The 24,609-nt window shown below is 35.1% G+C and overlaps 1 protein-coding gene across 2 annotated transcripts; it reads right to left on the bottom strand.

The window, feature by feature from the left end:
• Positions 1 to 7,353: 7,353 nt before the first annotated feature.
• Positions 7,354 to 9,389, bottom strand: LOC120145810 (heavy metal-associated isoprenylated plant protein 32-like). Of its 2 annotated transcripts, XM_039159535.1 has the most exons (4): positions 9,115 to 9,386; positions 8,947 to 9,022; positions 8,148 to 8,845; positions 7,354 to 8,117 (listed from the first exon to the last, which is right to left on the bottom strand). In XM_039159535.1, exons 1-4 carry the CDS (start codon positions 9,142 to 9,144, stop codon positions 7,455 to 7,457), a joined length of 1,467 nt encoding a protein of 488 aa, XP_039015466.1. In that variant the 5' UTR covers positions 9,145 to 9,386; the 3' UTR covers positions 7,354 to 7,454. The 2 variants fall into 2 exon arrangements, with proteins under 2 accessions (XP_039015466.1, XP_039015465.1); XM_039159534.1 differs by having other exon boundaries at positions 7,354 to 8,845; positions 9,115 to 9,389.
• Positions 9,390 to 24,609: the final 15,220 nt, after the last annotated feature.

Below are 24,609 nucleotides of genomic sequence, written 5' to 3' on the forward strand. Positions count from 1 at the left end.
TAGTTTATATTTTAATTTCTATAATAATTATTAAATTGGGAGAGAGACTGTATATTAGATCCCTTCATTCGTGATCTTAAGTTAGAGATACATACCCGTGTATGGCCGTATTTAGTCGAGGCTGCATTCGGTTACGTAGCAAAATATGAAAGGGATGGTAACCTAGAATCTAACCTTATTTCTGCATTGGTTGAGCGGTAGAGACCAGACACACACACATTCCATCTTCCGTATGGGGAGTGCACAATTACACTGGAGGATGTTTTCATGCATTTTGGGCTTCTGATAGATGGAGATATGATTTCTGGGGTGGCTCATGGTGACTGACATTCATTGTGCAAGGAGTATCTTTGAGGTGTCCCGCCTAATTTCAACGGTGGTTGAATTCCGTTAAATTGGTTGGATGTAACTTTTAAGCATTTGAGTGGCGACGCCTCTGAGGAGCAAATTAAAATGTATGCACGGGCTTTCATACTACAACTCATAGAATGACTCATAATGTCGGACAAATCGCGCAACCAAGTTCATTGTATATGGTTGCGTCACCTCGCCAATTTTCATCATGCTGGCACACTGAGTTGAGGCTTCGTAGTTTTGGCATTTCTGTATAGGGAAATGTTTCGAGCTACTGACTATAGGAAAAATGTTATTGGTGAATGTTTCCTTATGCTCCAGTCTTGGGCATGGTATCGCATGTCTGTTTTATGTCCGATGATGAAAAACTCGTTGGTCTTCCCGCTATTATTGAGGTAATTACAATATTGATTTCATATATTAATAATTTTATTTAGTATATAATAAAATTATTTCATTGAATAGGTGGTCAAGTGCAAGAAAATATCATCGGGATTTACCTGATGAATTGGAAGAAATTAGGTTACTAATTGATTAGAAGGTTGGCACAGAGGTATGTATTTAAATAACAAAATATACTTTTAATTATCGTTATATAATTAGATTACTATTTATATATATTTGTTTTAGTTTGAATTGACTCCTTATTGTACTGAAGAGATGAGGATGTGCATCATACATCACTTAAGAGGCTCATTAGATGTCTGGATGGCGGTGGTCCCTCTGATATGTTATGCTATTGTCGAGTAGCATCCCACTGATTGCGTGCTCCGCCAATTTAGTTTTGTACAATCTATTCCAGAAGCACCTAAGAATCTCAAAGATTTACATATCATCGATAGACGGTGCAAAAAAGAAGTCGACTGGTTGCTGAAACACTATGAATGGGTAATGATATGGGAGGATCGACGTGGTAGCATTCCCCGTTGGAACCCATTTATGTGGATCATTACTCGGTTGTGGATGATTATTATGAGTGGTTCAACAGGAATGAGAAACATTTCCTACTTTCCGAGGAAGCACGAGGCAGGAGCATTCATCGAAGTCGACAAAGACGTCCACTGTCACAAAATCATCGTCTCCCGACTCGTGGACGGAAAGCAGGCACTTCCGGATCGTCCTTAATTGTAGCACCAGAACCTTCACAACAGCCACCGTTTACACCGCTGTACATTCTGCAACCGTTTCAGATGGCACCACAACCATATCAGATGGCACCACAACCATTTTATATGCCACTACATCTAGGTCAGGTGCCACTGCTTCCATACCAAATATTGCCACCGCAACAGAGTTATATGACCCCTCATGGCGGATATTATAGTTTCATTTTGCAGATTAAACTTGGGGTTCATATGCTAGTTATTTGGCGGGTGAAACTTCACCACATGCACATACACCTCCTGTACAGTTTTTGGCACTCATCGATATCGGTCTTTTTGCAGTTTTCATAATTTTCTATGAGTGGTGGGATAGTCAGTCATACACCTCCAGGGTCATTATTCTATTGAGGTGTTACATTGTCATTCGTCTCTCATCAACAAAATGTATCTGCTCCTGATGATGATGATGACTGAGGAGTCAGAATAAGTTATACGAAGAAATCCTCCTCGAGACAGACAACCACCATCCTGTGGAACACATTCAAGACATTGGCATCGATAGAGTCATACACCTAATTAATTTTTATTTAATTTTTTATTTACCAACAATTGTAATTTTTTATTTAATTATTTACTTTTTATTACTTAATTTATTTTGTTTATTAATTTTTTATTGCTTAATTGTTCGAATGTTTTTATTATTTAGTACTTTTTAATTTTTTATTGTATCGTTTTCTTGTTTAATTAATCAGTGATGCTCAAATGACATTAATTGAAAGTAAATGAAAATTAAATTTCATAAACTTATATTTCATAAACAACAACTACATCAAGCACAACATCAACGGTTACTTGACGACAAAAGAGATGGACATTTTTTCCTAGTGTGTCTTAGGTTCCTACAATGCCCACATCTTTTGTTTCTTTGGATGTTTCTCGAATATCCATATCACAATAAATTCGAGTGATTTTGGATGACCATACTCCCTCAATAAGGATGGATCTAGTACAATCAGAAGTAATTTTGAACCTCATTAGGGTCTTTCTCATTACCTATGAGGGGAACTCAAATTCATATACCTTAAACAATTCTGAAAGTCGGTATATGGGATCCACAAAACGGTTATAGTCTTGACAGGTATGTGAGCAAGCTGTTATAACATGAGAGAATGTATACTTTAGAGCTTGAAAAAACCCACAATTGCACCATATGTCTCGTAGATTAACTCTAAACGAGTTAGCTTGAATCCCTTGAAGAGGTCGTTGGATCTCTATAACACGAAATAATTCATGGGTTCTAGAGAAGCTTGTTACAGATATTCTATTTGATGCAATAATTCTTTTTTTTTTGTAGATCTGTAACTAATCTAGGGTGATAGACATAACCGTTTTGCATCCAAGTTTGAGCTTGTCCCCCGAGCTTAGCAAAAAGAGCTCCCAAACGAAAATATATTGTTTTTACCAAAGTCGTTACTGGTAAATGACGTGCCCCTTTTAAGGTAGAATTGATAGCCTCAGCCAAGTTGGTCGTCATGTGTCCATATCGATATACACCATCATATGCATTTGTCCACATTTCTTTATTGATGAGGTTGATGTAATCGTATCATTTCTCATTCTTTCCTCACAACTCTTGAAGCATGGGCTCAAATGTTTCAGGTAGTAGTTCATAACCTGAGCATCAAATGTAGAACTTACTAACTTTGTTTCCATAAAAAAATGAAAATGATTGAGAAATAAAAAATAGTATTTTGACATACCCATGCGCACAAGTAATTGACACTCATCATTCTTCTTGAACATTCCATGATAGTTTGCAGCAATGTGTCGGATATAGTACTGATGTTGGACATAGGGTGGTTGCCACATTGGACCCAAAGAATCCATTGCTTCTTTGATCTCAGCTCTGCGATCTGAAATGACACAGATTTTTTCCCTCGTGATAACATGTAAGCGTAAGTTTCTGAGAAAAAAGCTCAAGAATTTGTATCTTCTCCTTCAACAAGGGCAAAAGCAACTGGAATTATGTTGCGATTACCATCTTAGACAACTGACAATAGTAAAACTTGCTTGTATTTTCCATACAAGAATGTCCCATCGATTTGGACCATGGGCTTGCAGTATTTTACAATATTAATGCACTGTGAGTAAGTCAAAAAGTCGGTAGAATTGGCATGGATTACGAAGCACTCAATCATTGTAGTATGCATGTCAAGTTTCGAAGTCGATAATTGTCCTAGAATTCAATCTGTGCACCACCCTAAACTAACTTGGTAGTTCGTTGTAAGATGCATCCCATTCGTTGTGAAGTTTTTTAATGGCATTCTGTTTTGCCTTCCATGCTTTCCTATATGAGACAGTATACCCATACTGCGATTGTATAGCTGAAATCAGCACAACAATAGCTATATAGGAGCTTGCTTTTATCATAGGCATGATGGCTTAGTAGATAATGTCGGAGTCCAAGTTGGGATGATCTTGGTTGATCCCTCCAGCACAACATGTGTGAGGACCTTTGTATATCGTTATTTCTCATATATTTTTTTTCCTCTTCCTCTTCCTCTTCGATACGCGAACCATTCAATTGCATCCGTTATCACGTTGGACACAGTGGCAGACATACTTTTCGGTGGTAGAGCAGTCGACTCTGAACTAAACAGAATTATGAATATTATAATTCTTAATTGTCATCATTGCTTCTTCTTTGCATGAAAACTCTATTCTTTTATATAACTCACCATTATTGACTCGTGAGTTAAATCCACATTCACCGACATTAGGCATATCCATAAATTCTGGTCATTATATTACATCATAGTCAACTTTATACATGTGTGTTGGAGGTTCAGTGTATACCGTATTTGTGGGAACTTCATCTACATCATCATCATCGGAGTATATGTTGAATTGTGGTGATTCTGGCTGAATGAATAGTATAGTCTCATCACTATCCGCACCTAGCTCACGAAGAGGTTCTTTTGGTAAAGATGAGGGTTCCTCCACGATGTCGATATTTAGGTCGAACAAGATGGTAGTTGCATGTCTTCCCCTTGAACTTGAAGGCATTTCGATATTGAGGTCGAAGAAGATCGTAGTTGAATGTCTCCCCCTATAGCTTGAAGGCATCGTGTCAAATGGATACTACATAAATTGTTGCATCGAAGGCATCTTCATATTCAGGTCAAAGAAATTAGTAGATGAATGTCTTCCCCTTGAACTGAACGTAATGTTGTCATATGGATTGTTTGTGGAGCCATCTCGGTACAAATCGTAAGAAGTTGCTGATGAATGTCTTTTCATTGAACTTGATAGGATGACACCATGATGTGGATTTCTCATTAACGAGTTAAAATCATTACATATTACTTGAGTTAGGTTGTCAAGTTGTTGAGTCAGCCCATAGTGAGAGCATAATGACATACCACTAACAATACGCACTTCAACAAATTTCGCATTCATCTCAGTATCGGCTTCTAAATAATGATTTTGAGAATCAACGATCATAGAACATCGTCATTGTTGGATAGTTCGAATGTTGTATAAGTTAACAGAAATATTGCAGTTGGAAATTTGTACTGAAGTGAAGACAAACTTCTAGTATTTTCAACATGAATCTTCCTTGAAATCTTCGTTATCAGCTCCTCAAGAGTTATGTTTCATTTGAAGGATATTTTGACAAAATGATATTTTGACAGGATTTGATGCGAACACGACGCCAGTTTCATTTTCCCGAATTTCTCCATCATAGTAAAAAATAGCTAAAATACACGTCATTCTGATAGTTTGAAAGATTGAGAGTCTTATATATGCAAAAACAATAGCTGAAATACGCATAATTAAATAAATAGTATATGAATTAAAATATAATCTATTAAATAATTTTAAAATTTTCACAATAATTTAAATAATATAATTTTATATTGTTACCGTATCGGCAAAAATGTCTCAACATATGATCTCACTTTTCAATTTTACAACCGCAAAAAATAATACAAAATAATTAGTACAATAATTTTTTTTCCAAATAATCATATATAAAATAAATGTAATAAAATAAAAAATAATAATTTTACCTTACAACAAAAAATCGAAGGAATTGGTGAAGCAAAAATAGAAGGAATTGATGTGGTGATGTTTGCATAGAAATGGTGTTATTTATAAGTGAGTGGAGAGTTTAAAGGCCGAGATCAGATGCCCTAGAAAGGTGCGGATCACGATTCACGCCTGTCATTAAATGGCGCCAGCTCGAATAAGACGCTGATGACCATCTACGCCTTACATGACGTGGAGCCAGCTTGAACGAAACCCTGGAAAGACGATCCGTGCTTTGTCAAAAAAGATGTTAGATCAGTAAAATTAGACGAAAGGGTGCTGGTAATTATTTCCTGTCATGGTGATATTTCGGTAAAATCGCCTCTTTTTTTCATATTATGAGTTTAATATTACTAAGTTTAATCAATACTAGAGCATGAGTCATTATTTTAGCTAGCTATAAACAAGTGGAGTAACCTTCTAATTAAGGGTGTTGAGCAGTTAGTGAATTACTCAAATTTAATTTAGTTTGAATTTAAATTGATTTAATTCAAACTCTAGTTTAATTTGAGAATTTAACGAATTGAGTCGAGTAATATCTAATTTGATTTAAAAAAAATTAAATAGAATTTAAATTATAATAAAACTTATCAAATTGATTAATTTAAAATTTCGAACTTTCAATTGAACCCTCACTCTTGCTTAAAGGTATTAATACTGGAAGATATTTATTTAAAAATCGAAAGAAATAAAAGCATAATTGAGAAAGTAAAGTCAAAGCATTGGCATAAGTTTGAAGAAACGAACAATGGAGATCTTTACCATGTCTTTGTAAAAGTGAAGAGTGAAAGTGAGAATTGAAAAAAAAAAAGTAAAAGCGGTCACCAAATATTTTTAATCATTATTAGGAATGAGGGTAGGAACAAAATCGTCAATAAAAACACGGTATTCAAGGATGGTGGGTCCTATTTTTCCCACCGCACTCACTCTGCCCCCACACTATCACATGACTCTTATCATTCTTTGACTATAATGTTATACAAATTCAATATATTGTGTTCATTTAACATATTTTTTTCATTTTAATTATCTTTTAATAATCTAAAATAATTACGTTAATTATCATTTTAATTTTTAAATTATTAATAATATATATTCTGATAATATAATTATTTAAACTCATATTTTTAAAAAATAATATTTATTTCTATCATTAAATTATTCAATGTTCTTTTTAATATAATTATACATATTTAATTTATCAATCAATTAATCTGGATTAATCTGAATTAACTATTACAGAAGTAAGGACGATCTTTAAATCCAATTTACTCTATTTACAAACATAAAAAGTTAAACATTTTACTTAATCTAATATATTATCTTACTAGACCAACTATTATTTTATATAGTTTAACATACTATTCTTTATTATATAATATTAGTATATTCACTTCATACCCAAACTTGTAGTACTCAAAAAGTAAAGAAATTTAATTTAATTTTTTTATAACAAAGAGAGACTATTGGGAGACAAAAAGGCATAGAGAGACGGGCATTTTTTGTCGAACAAAGAATATATAAAAATAGGAGTTAATTAAAAATATAGAAAAAAAATTACAGAAATTTATATCAAAATTGTACTTTAAACAAAACTATAAAAAAAATAAAGAGAAAAATTTGAGAGGTTGAATTTTAATTTTGTGTTAACCATATTTGTATTGCTACATATAATTATATAAACATTCTCATGGAAAAGGAAAGAGCACCACCGACTTCCCACTTACAAAATCATCCTCCCCTCAACAAAAATATTATCTATAAATAACCACTATCATAATTTAAGCCCTAATTCAACTTAGGATTGAAAAAAAATGAAAATAAAAATACCATTTTCAAGTATATTATGGCATCAAACTTAAATCCAAAGCTTCCTTTTTCTGGATAAATTAAATCCAAATATCTTCACATGACATTGCAGCTTGAGGTGTTTTCATCATTAAAGTGGGTATACGGGTCGGGTTGAGGATGTGGGTACGGGTATGGATATTGGTATTGGTATGGGTATGGGTATGGTGGCATGTAATTGACATCTGGTGGTGGCCTAGCATGCATCATGGGCTGCTGAAACCTCTCGTTTGCTGCCATTGCACGTTGCTGGTTCATCATTGCTGCCATGTACTGTTGTTGATGGTATGGGTTTCCGGGCATGACATCTGGATCCGCCCCTTGGAAGTATCCGCCGCCACCTCCTCCGCTGGTCATAGCGGAGGATGCTGGTAAGCCTTGAACCGCTGGGATGTTACCCATTTGGTTCATGGGTAAGCTGCCCATTTGTCCCATTGCCATGTTCATGGCAGCCGCCCTTTGATGACCCATGTCTCCACCGTTGGCGGGAGGGAACCTATGGGAAACACCAATCGGTGCCCCATTATTTCCCATTTTGCCCCCATTTCCACCGTTTGGAACGCCGTTGTAACCACCGCCGTTCTTGTTTACTTCCTGAGGTAAACTACTACCATTTTTACCTCCGTTTTTACCACCTTGATTTGGGTTTCCCCCATTATTATTTCCTCCAGGAGCACCGCCTTTTTTACCTCCGTTTCCATTGTTACCACCAGCAACAGGCACACCACTGCCACCAGCTCCACCACCGTTACCTCCTTTTTTACCGTTGCCTCCGGCGTTTGCAGCGGCATTTTGGGCTACCTTTTGGGCATGCATAAGCTGAGGATGATTACCATTCAACATCATCATATTGTTGGGCATTCCTTTAGGAGCATTTCCCATCATGGGCTTCATCTTGTTAGGTGGATGACGAAGATCATCCAACTCATCTGTATCATCATAATCATCATCATCAAGATCACAATCATCATCCAAGTCATCATCATCATAATCATCGTCACTAAAATCTTCCTCGTCGGCAAACTTGACAGCTTTCTGATTGTTGTTGGGATTAGGACCCATCTTCATGTCTTTCAACTGAGGAAGCTTCAGATCTTGAAACCCTTTCATTTGTTGAATCTGTTGAAGATGCCGCTGCAATTGTTGAGGTGTTGGCTGACCTCCTTTGGGCTGGTTATTGTTGCTGTTGTTGGTGTTCCCTTTCTGGCCTTCCTTGTTGTTGTTGTTGTTGTTTCCACCTTTGCTGCCATTTTCAAGCATCTGCATGTTCTTGAACTGATTGGCAAGGTGACCTTTATTATTGTTGCTGTTGTTAGGAGCTTTTGAAGAGCCCCAAAGCTCTGCATGCTTCCCTGATTTTGCAAGCTTCTTGATGAGAATATCTGGGTTTACATTTCCCAGCACTGTTACCTTACCTTGCTCAGAATCAATGGTGGTTTTAAAAACTCCTGGTAGAAACAAAACAACCCCAAGGAGCTCAAAATTAGAGAAACATGTCTCAAAATCAGCTTTTCTGCAACAAAAGAGAGCAAATTTAGAGAAGAAATACCTTCAGTCTTCTGTAAGATTTTCTTCACTTTGTGCTTGCATCCATCACAGTGTATGTTAACTTTGAGAACACAAGTCTGCAAAAAAGAAAAGATTTTAGAGTAGAAATGAAGTAAAGGTGCAATCTTTGAAAAAGACAGAGAAAATGAGAGAGAGAGAGTAAAAATACTTGGATCTTCATAAACTCTTCTTTACTCATTGTTTAACTCAGATACCTAAACAGATCTGAAGAAGATGAAATTTACAACAAATTCCCACAAAGAAAAACGCTCAGTTTTGGGAGTTTTCTAACAGAAGAAGAAAGAGAGAGCAAATAACAAATGTGAAGGAGGAGGAGGTTGAGTGTTGAAGAAAGAGAAAGAGTAAGATGTAATCAGCAAAGCAAAAAAACTGCTAAAAGAAAAGAGAGGAAATGCCGGCACTGGCAAGAGCAATGACAGACAAGGCAAAGCAAAGCTTCACTCTTATCTTTTGGATCTTTAATTTATTCGTATATAGTGAATTGAGTGTAATTCTCGTAAAGCCTCATAATTATTATGCACGAGATTTCACCATAAGTGTGGACTTACTGTTATGCCCTCATCTTCTTTAACGTTTCAGTTACATTCTTTCCATAATAGCTTTAGTGAATATGACAGAATTCCAGCATAAAAACAATGCTTAATTAAAAGGCTTAATCAAAAACAAAGTGATCGAACTATATTTCTTATCAACTTTAGGTCTCTAAAGTATATTTTTTTTTATCAAAGTAGGCGTCTTATGTTTTTAATATTATCATTTTAAATGTCTGGACTATTACAATCATTCAAAACGTGACATGTGTTATGTTTATAAATTTTTATAAAAAAAATAAATAAAAACTTTAAATTATTAATTTTTTTTAAATCTAAAAATTCTCTAAAATTCTAAAAAAATTCAGACCCCTAAAATCTCTAATTTCATACCCTTATTACCGTTGTCGAACATATTAGATCGTCAGTCAAACGATCATCCACTCATCACCGACCATTTAATGTCAAACGATCACCCACTCATCACCGACCATTTAATGACCGACAATCGCCAATTTCGTGGTTCCAAACCCCTAAATTTGTGAATTCCCTATGCTTAATTCTCTAATGCTAGCCTTTAAGTTATTAACCCAAATCACAAACAATTGCTTCATGTTTGGCGTCACCATATCTTACTAGAGGCATCCATAGAAATCTACGAAGACGATGGCAGTGATATGTGACTTTGGAATTAAAGATTTTAAGTTTGATATTTTTTTAATTTTTGATAAATTTAAAATTTTCTTGTAAAATCTAATAATTTTAAATTTTTAAAAAATATTTTTAATAAAGTATAATCATGATATCTATTACGTTTTAAGTGGTTGATAAATTATTTTAACCATCATAATAGTTATTACACTTAAAATAATAACGTAAAAAGTAAGAACTTTACTTAAATAAAAAAATTATATACTTAAAGTGAAAAGAAAACTAGCACTTATATTTTAATTTATCCTTATTAAAAAAATCAGCATCATATCCCTATATTATTAGGAGTATTTGCAATATCAGGAGAAAGAAAGTAAGATTGTACAGGAGGAAATGGGAATGATGATGATGAATGCATGGCATCGCCATTTGATCCAACCATGTGGTCTTCATGTGATGTCCTGTCTCTGTTTTTATATAAGAGAAAATCGCCTCAGTGACCAAAAAAAAGTTATAATATACGATTTTAACCAACTTTTTTTGGATTTGCCAAAATGACCAACAAAATCGCAACGCGAAATAAAAATCGCAACGCGATCCCCAGAATCGCAAATCAGTTTCCAAAATCGCAACGCGATTCTTGAAAATCGCAATGCGATAGTACAAATTCGCATTGCGATTTTCCAAAATCGCAACGCGAATATGAAAATCGCAACGCGAACACATAAATCGCAACTCGTATCCGTAAATCGCAACGTGTATCCGTAAATCGCAACGCGTATGGGTAAATCGCAATGCGTATCCGTATATCGCAACGCGTATCCGTAAATCGCAACGATAATCCGTAAATCGCAACGAGAATCTGTAAATCGCAACGATAATCCGTAAATCGCAACGAGAATCTGTAAATCACAACACTGAAATTTTGGGTATATAACACTGAAATCATAAACTAAATCCCTAAATCGCAACTCATTCCATCTCCATCTATCACTCTCTCCGGCGACATCCGTTCCTATATCCAACGACATCCTTCCCAATCCGGCAACAGGTTTTAGTTTCGTAGCTCGTCTGTTTAGTAAATTAATTTACAACCATGAAATCATCTAATGTTGATCATGTTTGGATAGATTTGTGTTTTGGAGGGTCATGAGATAATGTTCATGGTGTTTTACAATATATGCCTTTACCCATGAATCTTCAACTAAAATTGTCTTTACAAAAGTTAACTTATGAAACTCTAATGCTACGTGTTTCAAATAAATTGAATTTAGAGCCCCTAAGTGGATTTAGGCTATCTTATCAGAGAAATAGTAAAGTTTATTTGTTAACCGACAATGAAGATGTTGAACGATTCATTGCTTACATTAGGGTTTCACAAGATGATGTTACATTGTATGTTGTTGAACCTAGAAGTAGTATTGTTGGGTCAGTAGCGGGTAGTAATCAACTAAGTTTTTCTCAAAACCCACAACCTTTCTCTAATCCAAATCCCAATCAACTTTCAGCACCAAATTCCGGTTTTCGTATTGACCAGTTAGACGATGATGAGCCAACAGAAAAATTGTGAGTACTAGTCAGTATTCGAAATTTGGTCTTGGTCAATATCCAGACTTTGATATTGGTCAGTACACGGATTTTGATGATGTTTCAGAAGAAGAAACAGACCCTGCGTGTAATGATTTTGATATTGGTCAATACCCGAATTTTGATGATGAAACAGTCGTTGCCGAAGAAGATATTGTTGATGATAATGAGGAGGAAGTTACGACTGTGAATGAACATGTTGAACATCCATTCTGTAATTCATATAATCCTGAAGAAGAAAAAGAAGAAGAAAAAGTCCCCGAAGAAAAGAAAATGCCACGGGCGTATAACTGGAATATGCCAGAATTACTTCAGATACCGGAAGAAGAGTTGGTAAAGAAAGCAGTTGATTGTTACACAAAAGTTATTCGTATCAAGAAAGATGATTGTTTTGATACAAGGAAGACTTGAAGATAGCTTTGTATACGAAATGTGTGGAAGATGGCTATCAACTAAAGTTAACAAATCAAGCAAAGATCGTTTCGAAACAAGGTGTATGATTGACAAAAACTGTACGTGGCGTATGATTGCAAAGAGAATAAAAGATTGCAAAATGTTTCAAGTTAGGACTTTTATTGATAAACATACATGTTCAAGAACCCAAGTTTTTCCTCACCATAGACAGGCAAACAAAAAGGTGTTGGGTGGTTTTCTGGCTGAGTTAATGTTTTTGAATGGCAGGGTATATCGGGGACATGAAATTATGACTGACATGAATGCTCGGTTCAAGATTAGTATATCATATTCTCAAGCTTGGAGAGCCAAATGTTATGCCTTGGAATTGTTGAGGGGGTCGCCAGAAGCATCGTTTGCCCAACTGCCGGCTTATTGTCACAATTTAAAGCTGAAAAATCCTGGGTCGGTAACTCATATCAAAACAGATAGAGATGGACGCTTGAGTTGTTGTTTATCGCCATTGGTGCTACGGTTAGTAAATCAATATAATTTTATTGACTCATTTTTGTTAGTTACATGCATTTCACATTTAAATGATTATATTTCTTGTGTATATTATTTTGTAGATTCGTTCGTTTATTACTTGCATGCGCCCAGTTATTATAGTTGACGGAGCACATTTGAAAGGTCGATACCTTGGAGTAAACTTATTAGCAGTAGCCATGGATGCTAACAATGGGATATTGCCAATAGCTTACGGGGTTGGCAAATCTGAAACCTCTGATTCATGGACATGGTTTATGGGCATCTTAGGGATTGCATAGGTCCTATTAGCAATCTGACAATCATATCCGATAGGGCAAACTCAATTGACAACGCTGTTAGAAGGTGTTTCCCAGATGCTTTTCATGGACTTTGTGGTGTTCATTTGTATAGAAATCTAAAATCAAGGTCTGCTGGTATAAAAAGCACAAATGGACATACTGGAAGGCTGTAAAAGCTTATCGGGAAGTGGATTTCAATAAGCATATAAATTGTTTAAGACGTGTTTTGCCTCAGTGTGCTCAAACACTAGAAGATGTCGGGTTTGAAAGATGGTCAAGAGTACATCAACTTGGAGCAAGATATGGTTTCATGACGTCTAATAGTGCAGAATCAATCAACGCTCTAAGTCGTCATTCCCGGAAATTACCCATTACTATGTTAATGGAGTTTTTTTCGAGCCTCTATTCAACAGTGGTACTACAAGAAAAGAAACCATGCAGGTATTATTTCTTTGAATTCGTAACTTATCATATTTATATATTTTACTAAGTATTGTTTATTTAAATTTACAGGAACATTGGAACATCGTGTTACACCATGGACTGAAAAAAAGATAACGAAACGTGTTGTGAAGTCAACGTCATGGAGAGTTGAACCATGTTCAAACACTTTGTTTCAAGTACTGGATAATAACTTAAATGGGCTAGTCGATCTAAATGCAAAGACGTGTAGTTGTATGAAATGGCAAACATCTGGTTATCCGTGTGGCCATGTTATAAAAGTTGCTCTTCATTTAAACCAAGATGATTCAAGCGCATACGCTATGGATTGCTACACTACAGAAGTTTATCGACAGACTTATGCCGAGATTGTCTACCCTATTCCACATCCTTCTGAGTGGGACATACCAGATGACTTACAAACAGTTCTGCCACCAGCCATGGACAGAAGGCTACCTGGCCGACCAAAAAGTCACGATCGTATACCGTCTAAGGGTGAAGAGAAGAAGAGATCGACATGTAGTCGGTGCAAGGAAAGTGGTCATACAAGGTTGACATGTGGATCACCAGTGCCATCAAAATCATCTTTTCCTCTACCAAAATATGGATCCTCATCAAAATCCAAAGCTCATATGGTGTCAAGCAAAAGGCAATCATCGTTAAAATCCCAATCACAATTGGCTTCACCTTTTGGGACTGTTAACTTAGGTGATTTTTAAATGCAAACGTTGTATTATGTGGATTTTATGTGTGAACTTTTAACATTTTCAGTTGAATTAATGACTCAGGCCAACCATTTTGACTTAACCAACTCTTGTTATTCAGTTGTTATCACTATTAGGCATGCATTTGACTATCGCAACACGGAAATTACAATCGCAACGCGAAATGAAAATCGCAACGAGAGAATCGCAATGCGAAATGAAAATCGCAATGCGAAATGAAAATCGCAACGAGAGAATCGCAATGCGAAATGAAAATCGCAATGCGAAATGAAAATCGCAACGAGAGAATCGCAACGCGAAATGAAAATCGCAATGCGAAATGAAAATCGCAAAGAGAGAATCGCAATGCGAAATGAAAATCGCAATGCGAAATGAAAATCGCAACGAGAGAATCGCAATGCGAAATTATAAACGCATTGCGATTCTCTCGTTGCGATTTTCATTTCGCATTGCGATTTTCATTTCGCATTGCGATTTTCATTTCGCATTGCGATAGTCATTTTTGCCTTCAACATAATGCAGATTGAAATCAACAAAATCAACCATTACATTTCAATCAATTAAACAAGAACAAATAAGAATTATGTTCGCATCAATTACACAAATCAACTTTTACAAATCATCTTTTACAAATCAATTAAACAATCAAAAAAATAAGCAATAATTCTTATTTCCGATCATCTATTATTGAATCAACTTTTACAAATCAATTAAACAATCAAAAAACAATCAATTAAACTATTGAATCAACTTGTGCAGCCATACATCATTTCACGCAGTTCACTTCTGAGATTAACCTGCAGAAACCAAACATTTGCTCAAACAACACTTTCTACACATCTAAAACCTACAAACAGCAAATTATTGAATTCTAGGTACTTAACCAAACATTTTCAAACCAAAAGTATATAAACTTACCAATTGTTTATGGACATTTTTATAACGCGGATGCATGTAGGCAGCGTCTCGTATATCGATTTAGCCATATAATGCCGAAACCACAAGCCTACTGCAGCTCTATCTCTATCGGTGGGAGGTAGATACTTGATGCTTCCCGTCGTCAAACGCTCCAACGCCAAGCATACGAGAGGACCACAATCTCCTCTGGCTCCGCTCGTTTGTTGTGGCGCGGTCTCGTCTCTAATAACTGTAATATTGAGCTTCTTTGGCTTCTTGTTTCCAGAACGAGTCCAATAATTGATCGCATCCAAGAATTTAGCCAAATGAGAGCTCCATCCCTTAATAACATCTCTTAAATCAGCCAATGATATGTAATTTATCATGCTGTCATACACTATTGTCTTAAGGGATGGGAGCTGAAGCTCGACGAGAATCCAATGTTTACGTTCCAAAACAGGGATAAACACCTGCAATCATAAGTAATAATTCATTCATTTGCGCACTTATTTCATAAAACCTTTAAACTCAATCTAAAATAAATACTAACCTTATCGACCTCCCACCATGCAGGATAAAGTTTAGCTTGTCCATTGCCCAAATCAAATGATTCATCTCGTGCATTCTTCAAGTGAACGGCGTGAAAAGACGTCGGCATAATTGTATATCGTATATTTTTATTTTTCTTAAGTTTTCTTATTATTAGAAGACGTGTCACCCACGCATCGATATGCTGTTTTACAAAAAAAGACATATATTAGTGACTTACATAAATTTAAAAAAAAAATTAATCAAATTGAAATATAAGAAAAATATAAGACTTACCCCCCCATCGAAATAGCCATTGTCTTCGACCCCTAATAATACGCCCCACCAAGACCGATCAAGCAACAAATAGATATCATCGGTGAGCTTGCATATGTCAGTGAAACACCCCTGGCTCTGCTCATGTAGATAAAAATCAACAGCGGTCTTAGCCCAAAGGGTGTTATCCAGAATTGTGTCCGGTAGTTGTTCCCTCTCCTCTTCAGATACCGGTATGGTACTGGCCGGTAACTCATACGAGAGCCAACTTGAATCCATCATGTCCGGCACGTCAGAGGGTTTCTCAAGAAGCCTACATATGACGCCATGTGAATCGGGCTCTTGAATGGTGGGAGGGACCTCTTCAATGATGACAGTGGCCTCTTGAACGGTGGGAGGGGACTCTCGAGGAATGATAGGGGGGCCTCTTCAACGATAGGAGTGGACTCTTGAGGGATGACAGGCGAGTCGGGCTTCTTCTTGCGGTGTCTTCGTACTATTGGGGTGTACGGAGACTTAATAGCACGTGCACGCTGTCTGATGCGTGAACTCCGTCGTGCAAGCATAACCCGACGTAAAGCATCCACTCTATCGGGCCGCTAAATAATTAAATACAAAAATCAGTAAATAAACAGACATGATATTTAAACAGTGAAAACAAAGACAAATATGTTTCAAACTTGCATTGTATTAACCCAAGTCATTATTCTATCATAGTTCACAAAATGCATCAGATAACAAAGAAAAATATGTTTCAAACTAATACCCTGAAGTTAGTATTTGTCTTTGTTTTGTCTATTGGTTGAAGTAATGCAATCCATTCAAGTTTCAATTTACAGAAGAAGAAATAGTTTACTTTCGCAACAAGAAACTTAAAATCGCAACGCGAAACCAAAATCGCAACGCGAAATAAAAATCGCAACGACAGAATCGCAACGCGAAACCAAAATCGCAACGAAAGAATCGCAACGCGAAATGAAAATCGCAATGCGATTTTGGTTTCGCGTTGCGATCTTGTCGTTGCGATTTGGTTTCGCGTTGCGATTCTGTCGTTGCGATTTTTATTTCGCGTTGCGATTTTGGTTTCGCGTTGCGATTTTAAGTTTCGTGTTGCGAAAGTAAACTATTTCTTCTTCTGCAAATTGAAACTTGAATGGATTGCATTACTTCAACCAAAAGACAAAACAAAGACAAATACTATTTCACATGTTAAAGAATACACAGTTTAGCAGAATTGGCAGCAACCGAACAAAGTTACTTTCAACCAAAAGACAAAACAAAGACAAACTATTTCACAGTGTTAAAGAATACACAGTTTAGCAGAATTGGCAGCAACCGAACAAATTTACTTTCAACCAAAAGACAAAACAAAGACAAATACTATTTCACAGTGTTAAGAATACACAGTTTAGCAGAATTGGCAGCAACCGAACAAATTTACTTTCAACCAAAGACAAAACAAGACAAATACTATTTCACAGTGTTAAAGAATACACAGTTTAGCAGAATTGGCAGCAACCGAACAAATTTACTTTCAACCAAAAGACAAACAAAGACAATACTATTTCACAGTGTTAAAGAATACACAGTTTAGCAGAATTGGCAGCAACCGAATAAATTTACTAAGCAATCTAAGTGAAATGGCTAATCTAAGTGAAATTACGAGTAAATTTATCATTAAGTTAAATATGGAAAATCTTAAACTTACCTCGTTGCGTAGAGTATGAACCTCATTCTGCAACGATACTATCATCTCACGTAGAGCGGCAACCTCACCACGTAGAGTTGACACCTCCACACGCCATGCACCATCGTTATCGCGTAGAGTACCGATCTCCTCACGCAAGGCATTGACCTCATCACGTAACTCCCTTGACTCATCCCGTTGAGGTGGAGGTGGAGAACAGGGAGATAGGAGTCGTGGCATCTTTGCCGGTCGCCTATCATGAGGTGATGGTGGAGAAGAGGCTCGATGATGTGACGGGATAGGTGGCTCTCGTTCTAGAGGTGTATAGTCGGGTCGATCGGGTGATGGCTCTAGGTGAGGTGATGGCTCTCGAATTGGAGGAAGTGGATGCTGCTCATCATCCGTGCCATCAAAAAAACTCTGACTAGCTTGCCACCAATCAGTGGCAAGCTCTTCCTCCGTGGGTGTCAGTCTTTGTAATGGAATGTTGGCCTCCTAAAATATAAAAACTCAAACAAAGTTAAACGTCTACTATTAATAACTTGTTTATATTATATGAAAGTATTTGTGTTAACTTACATTATTTATTGTCGCATATGGTATTAAGTCTTCCCAATCCAACAGAGTTTTCCTCTTCCAGGAAATAGCCCTGGGAATATCATTTGACGTTTTTATTGCATATGTACGCATGCTGGGGAAAGCCTCGAATATCCAAATCTACAAACAATATAATAACAAAATTAGTAATTGTTAAATAATTAATTATAATTTTAGAAACATTATATAGAAATTCTTACCTTAAAGGCCCAAACAAAGCCTGACAAAGTGTATTTGGACCCATCGCCCCGCAAACTTTTGCGGTCATCAAAGGCAGACGACAACTTAGTCCAGGTAGCTTTCCATATACGAACCCCACGGAAACAGATTCCATGCATTCAGGTCCTCTACCAATATTATTAGCTCCCGATGAATAGGTTGTCTGGCCTCTCTGCCTAAAAAGCCGGCATACACAAGTAGTAGAAGGCATACTCGGACAGCATCGACGTCATCCATCCGAGTGAAACCAGCTTTCTTATTAAACAATTTCTTCAGGTCGTCGACATGTAGGTTCGGCTTCTCCATTGACTCATCCGGAAAAACCCGGGATAACCATGATGGGCGGGCGATATGACGAGTGTACCGGCCTACATCATCGTGTCCGAATCGTAGACCAGTGATTAAGCAGAACTCCTTCCGCCCAAAACAAGTATACGCCGGTGGAAAATGAAACCATATCTCTTCCTCACCACGTGTATACTGTCGGGTAGATTTGATGTCATGGTCTGAAGCCACAAATGGGTCAAATTAGCATCTCCACCCGGATGCTGTACTCTCAGCCATGGCCCGAAGCAGGTTTCCTCAAACAATTGTCTTTGAGCAGGTGAAAGCTTCGAAGCAATTGTAGTGGCCAGGCTGACTTTATTTCTCAAGGTCAATTGAGCCGAAAAAAATTTCTACAAAAACAATAAACATACCAAGTTAGATATACAAAAAACTACACTGTGAAGATATACCAAAAACAATAAACATAAAAGTAGTAGTTTATTCTTGAAACTAAAATTTGCAACACTGTTTTGTCTTTTGGTTGAAATGAAAATCGCAACGAGAGAATCGCAACGCGAAATGAAAATCGCAACGAGAGAATCGCAACGCGAAATGAAAATCGCAACGAGAGAATCGCAACGCGAAATTAAATCGCAATGCGATTTTGGTTTCGCGTTGCGATTCTCTCGTTGCGATTTTCATATCGCGTTGCGATTCTATCGTTGCGATTTTCATTTCTCTCGTTGCGACAGTCATTCTCTCGTTGCGATTTTCATTTATCTCGTTGCGACTCTTCTGCAAATTGAAACTTGAATGGATTGCATTACTTCAACCAAAAGACAGAACAAAGACAAAGACAAACTAACTTGAAAATCGCAACGAGAGAATAGCAACGCGAAATGAAAATCGCAACGACAGAATCGTAACGCGAAATGAAATCTAAGTGAAATGGTTAATCTATTATTGAAATGACCAGTAAACTTATCATCAGTTTCAATATGAAAAACCTACAATAATGCAAACATTTCAAAATAAAAATAATTAAAAAAACTAACCCTCGGAGGTTGATTTTCCATTTCTGAATATTGTGAGGGATTTCTGACCGTGAATGGTTGTGAGGGATTTCGCCGGAGATGGGGACGGAAATCTTCGGAGATGGGGACGGATTTCTTCGCCGTAGAGAGTGAGAGATGGAGATGGGACTGAGTTGTGATTTTAGGTTTTAGGTTATGAGTTGCGATTACGGGATTTTGTCTTAATATTCGTTTTTGTAATTTGAAAATAAAATACGCGTAGCGATTATAATGACGCTTTAAATATCGCGTTGCGATTTACGGATACGCGTTGCGATTTTATGTATTATCGTTGCGATTTACGGATACGCGTTGCGATATACGGATACATATTGCGATTTACCCATACGCGTTGCGATTTACGGATACAGGTTGCGATTTACGGATACGAGTTGCGATTTATGTGTTCGCGTTGCGATTTTCATATTCGCGTTGCGATTTTGGAAAATCGCAATGCGAATTTGTACTATCGCATTGCGATTTTCAAGAATCGCGTTGCGATTTTGGAAACTGATTTGCGATTCTGGGGATCGCGTTGTGATTTTTATTTCGCGTTGCGATTTTGTTGGTCATTTTGGCAAATCCAAAAAAAATTGGTTAAAATCGTATATTATAACTTTTTTTTTGTCACTGAGGCGATTTTCTCTTTATATAAATGGCAATTCCATTTTGGCTTAAAACCTAATCTTTAGGTTCCTCGCCGTTCTGACAATTTGTGTGATGTCATCCTCAATCCTAGATTTTTCTCATTTTATTGACGTTCTGTTATGGTAAAATAACCTTTTGTAAGTTATTTAATTTACACCGTCATCTCAAAAGATTTTGATCATCATTTATAATAGATTTAAATCAACAAATAGTATAAATCAAACGATTTTAGTGATCAAAGATATTGTTATTATTTTTAAAAGTATTGAATTTGAGCACATTATTTCTTAGAGTGTTTAATCGTTCATTATCAAATGATTGAAAGTCTTTCGAATATATATTATCTTGTAATCATCTCACACTAATAATAAATGAACAAATAGATTAATATATGATGATCATTAAAGATAGAATTAATTGCATCATATGTCCTTAAACTATGATCCACATTTTGAATTGATTTTTAAACGTTTAAATATTTTAATTTCATCCCCAAACTATGGCTTTCATTCTAAATTAATCTTTAAAATTTTAAACATTCCAAATTTCAACCCCAAACTATAGCCCTTCTTCTAAATTAGTCCCCAAAATTTTGAATCTTTCAATTTCATCCTTAAAGTCGTCCAAATATGTAATTAGTTTCAAGCATATAATAATATAACCTGGCCTAACAATTTTATTAACAAAGGACGTGAGTATAGTTTGGGATAAAATTGAAATGTTTAAAAAATTTGGGGACCATTTTAGAATGAATGTCACAATTTAAGGATGAAAATGAAATGTTCAAAAGTTTTAGGACTAATTTAGAATGATAGTCATAGTTTATGAATAAAATTATAATATTTAAAAGCTTAGGGAATAATTTAAGGACGTGAGATGCAATTAACTCTTAAATATATTAGGCCAAAATGGATATATACATGTGTCCAATAAGTGTAGGTATAATGATAGAGTGTATTACAAACTTTAGGGGGGGGGGAAATCTAAATTTGAACTTTAAAAAGGATATTATTAAGAGAAAAATTATAAAAACGAATATATAATATGAAAAAGGGTATATATAATGAATAATTAAAAAATATTTAACTTAAACATGAAATATAATATATAATTTTATTCGTTCACTATATAAGTTACTATTATGTTCTATATTTAAGAATCATCTATTTACTTTGAAAATAAATGATTATATTAAAAAGTAAATTAAATAACAATGATGAGGGATAAGAAGTGAAGTAAATTTGAAGTAGGAATTATTTTGACGATAGAGTAGCTCAAATTTGCCTTGTGATCTTTTGGCGGACAGAATTATTATGTTTGCTGATTGTTTGCCCTTTTCACCGAGAAAATATGCAACAAAATCAGGGTTTAGTAGTTAAGCAATCAATGTTTTTTAATTTTTTTTTCAATGCCTTTTTACATGTAAAACGTGACATCTTCGGTGTTTAAACTTCAAAGACAACTATAAAGACAACAAAGCAAGAGGGTTTTAGGCTTTTGAGAGAAGAAAATTTCAATAATTTGCGTAAAAAAGAAGGGTTCAAATTTCAAACTAAAAGAAGAACAAAGGCCTACAAATAAACGTGATTTTATCTTTTCATCATTACATATAATAGGGTGAGTTTTCGTGAAGCTTTCAATGTTTTCTTGTTACTTTATGATGAATATAAGATAATATTTATTTAATAAAATTTTAATTATTTGATAATGAACGTTCATACATTTTTGTAGATATCGTGTTCGTACTCAATACTTCAAAAAATAACAACCTTTAACTATTGAGTTTATTTGGTTCATATTAAAACTTTTAGTGTTAAAATAATACAAAATAAAAAAAAAGATTATTTAAAATATTTAGGATAAAGTACACAAATAGTCCACAATTATAGGGTATTTCCTTGTTGAGTCTCTCAACTATTAAAAATTATAAATTTGTCATTTGACTATAGGGTGTTGCCTTGTTGAGTCCCTCAATTATTAAAAATTACAAAATAATCACTCGACTATTCATATGTTATAAACTCATCCTTTTTCGTTAAAAAATTGATGGTCGTTTGAGCTGGACATTAACATGCTGACTAAGATATAATCGTATGATAGTAGTTTGAGATTATGTGATCATATTTTATCATATCCAAGTCAGCAAGTTAACATCCTACTCAGACTATCATCAATCTTTTAATGGAAAAGAACGAATTTTGAACATATGAATAAACATTTAATAGTCAGTGGACTAAATAAAGAAACGCCATATAATCAGAAAACCATTTTATAACTTTTATTAATCAGAAGACTCAACAAAGCAACACATTATAATCGGGAACCATTTATGCGCTTTATCCAAATGTTTATTATATAAAAAATAATGGATTACGTGTAAAATATGAATATATAATTCTCTTTTGGAAACTTACTAAAAGGAATTTTATCTCCATACATTAAAAAAATATGTATTGAGAATTGGAGGCCATTGCATTAACATTTATGGTATTTACTATTAGGGTTTGTTTATTTCATTAAAATATATGGTTTATTATTTTGTTTCAGTTTCTGATGTGTCATTAGAGATATGACATAAGAGACTTGGGCACCCAGTAAAGATTGTGTTGCATATTGTCCTTAGGGTGCGTTTGATTCACGGAATGTAAGATTATCAGTAGGAATAAAATATTTTCAGGGAATAGAATTATTGGGAATGTTGTATTTTGTGTTTGGTTGGTTTAGCAGGAATGCAAGATTACCGTGTTTGGTTAAAGAAATAAAAGATTAGTGGAATGTATATTTGACCAAATTATCCTTATTATATATTTATTTTTTTAACAAGTTGGAAAATATTTATATATTTTCTTTAAAAAAAATAAATTCATAAAATTTATATATATATTTTTTACAAAATTGAAAATATAAAAAGGTTTAATGAAAGGGTAAAATTTTATTTTAACCTCTGAATTTCATATAAAATTTTAATTATAGATTTTTTTTTGTAAATCAAAATAGTTTAAGGATAAATTTATAATTTAATCATATAAAATTTTAATTATAGATTTTTTTTGTAAATCAAAATAGTTTAAGGATAAATTTGTAATTTAACATTTGTAGAATTTTTATTATTCAATGACAGAATAAATATATTTTTTAAAAGAAATTTTTTAAGGGCATTTTAGTCCAAAACGCCGATAATCCAACAATACCTAAGGAAAGGGAGGTAATGATATTCCCGGTAATATACCCCAAAAAATCCACTATTGATAATGTAAGATTACCGGGAATGAAATTACTGGCCAACCAAACAGGGGAATGTGGAATCCATTCCCATGAAAATCTCACATTCCCCAAACCAAACACACCTTAAAAGTTGTAATATCCCTATTCAAACGAATAATAAATAATTTATTATTTCTTCTTGCAGAGCATATCAGTTTGGTAAGTCGCACAAATTGCCTTTTACAAAACAATCTCTTCTATATGAATATCATCAACCTCTTGATCTTATTATTACTGATGTGTGGTGACCAGCTCTCGTGTGTGTTCGAATGGCTTAAAATACTTATGTTGTATTTAATGATGCATGTACCAGGTACACTGAGTTCTGTCTTAAAGACTTAAGTAGATGATGATATACATCAATAAATGTAATATAGTATGTAAAAACATTAGAACACACGGGAGCTAATCCCCACAAATCAGCAATAACAAGATCAAGAGGTTGATGGTACATAGTATAGATGATGCTGTAAAAAGGGAGTTTGTGCGATTTATCAAACTGACATGCTATGCATGAAGAAACAATAAATTACTTATTATTAGATTGAATAGGGATATTACAACTTTTAAGGGCAGTAAGCAGCACAATCTCAACTCTCTAATGAAACGTTAAAAATTGAAACAGAATGACAAATCATAGATGAATTGAATGAAGTTGGTGTTGCAGTAGATGGAAAGCCTATTGCTTGGTGTGAATGATGTCCATAGCAGCAAATCGTACGCATCATACGGGTATGAAACATGTTGACAATGACTTACACTTTGTTAGAGAATGTGTGCATGTTGATCGTCTCCTGATTAACTATATTCCTTCACCTGAACAAGTTGTTGACATTCTCATCAAACTAATCTTACCAACAACGTTTGGAAGTGTGGGGAATCGCCTTGGGGCAGTTTCCCTTGAAGAGTTTGATATTACCTGGAGAATGGGAAATGAAGGACAAAAGAGAGAAAAACGTCAAGAGTATAAGCCTAATATGCATCAGTCAAGATAGCAGTTGTAACTGCCTAGTTAGTTGTACCTAACTGGGTA

This window comes from Hibiscus syriacus, unplaced genomic scaffold (assembly GCF_006381635.1).
Source record: "Hibiscus syriacus cultivar Baekdansim isolate YM2019G1 unplaced genomic scaffold, ASM638163v2 tig00110895_pilon, whole genome shotgun sequence".
Classification (NCBI taxonomy): domain Eukaryota; kingdom Viridiplantae; phylum Streptophyta; class Magnoliopsida; order Malvales; family Malvaceae; genus Hibiscus; species Hibiscus syriacus.

What these genes read in the sequence shown, in the direction of transcription:
- LOC120145810 (XM_039159534.1), bottom strand. Translation starts at nt 9,144, where the DNA reads ATGAGTAAAGAAGAGTTTATGAAGATCCAA. An exon ending in AAGAGTTTATGAAGATCCAA is followed by an intron (nt 9,023 to 9,114) that starts GTATTTTTACTC and finishes TCTTTTTTGCAG; the next exon opens with ACTTGTGTTCTCAAAGTTAA. An exon ending in AATCTTACAGAAGACTGAAG is followed by an intron (nt 8,846 to 8,946) that starts GTATTTCTTCTC and finishes TGTTTCTACCAG; the next exon opens with GAGTTTTTAAAACCACCATT.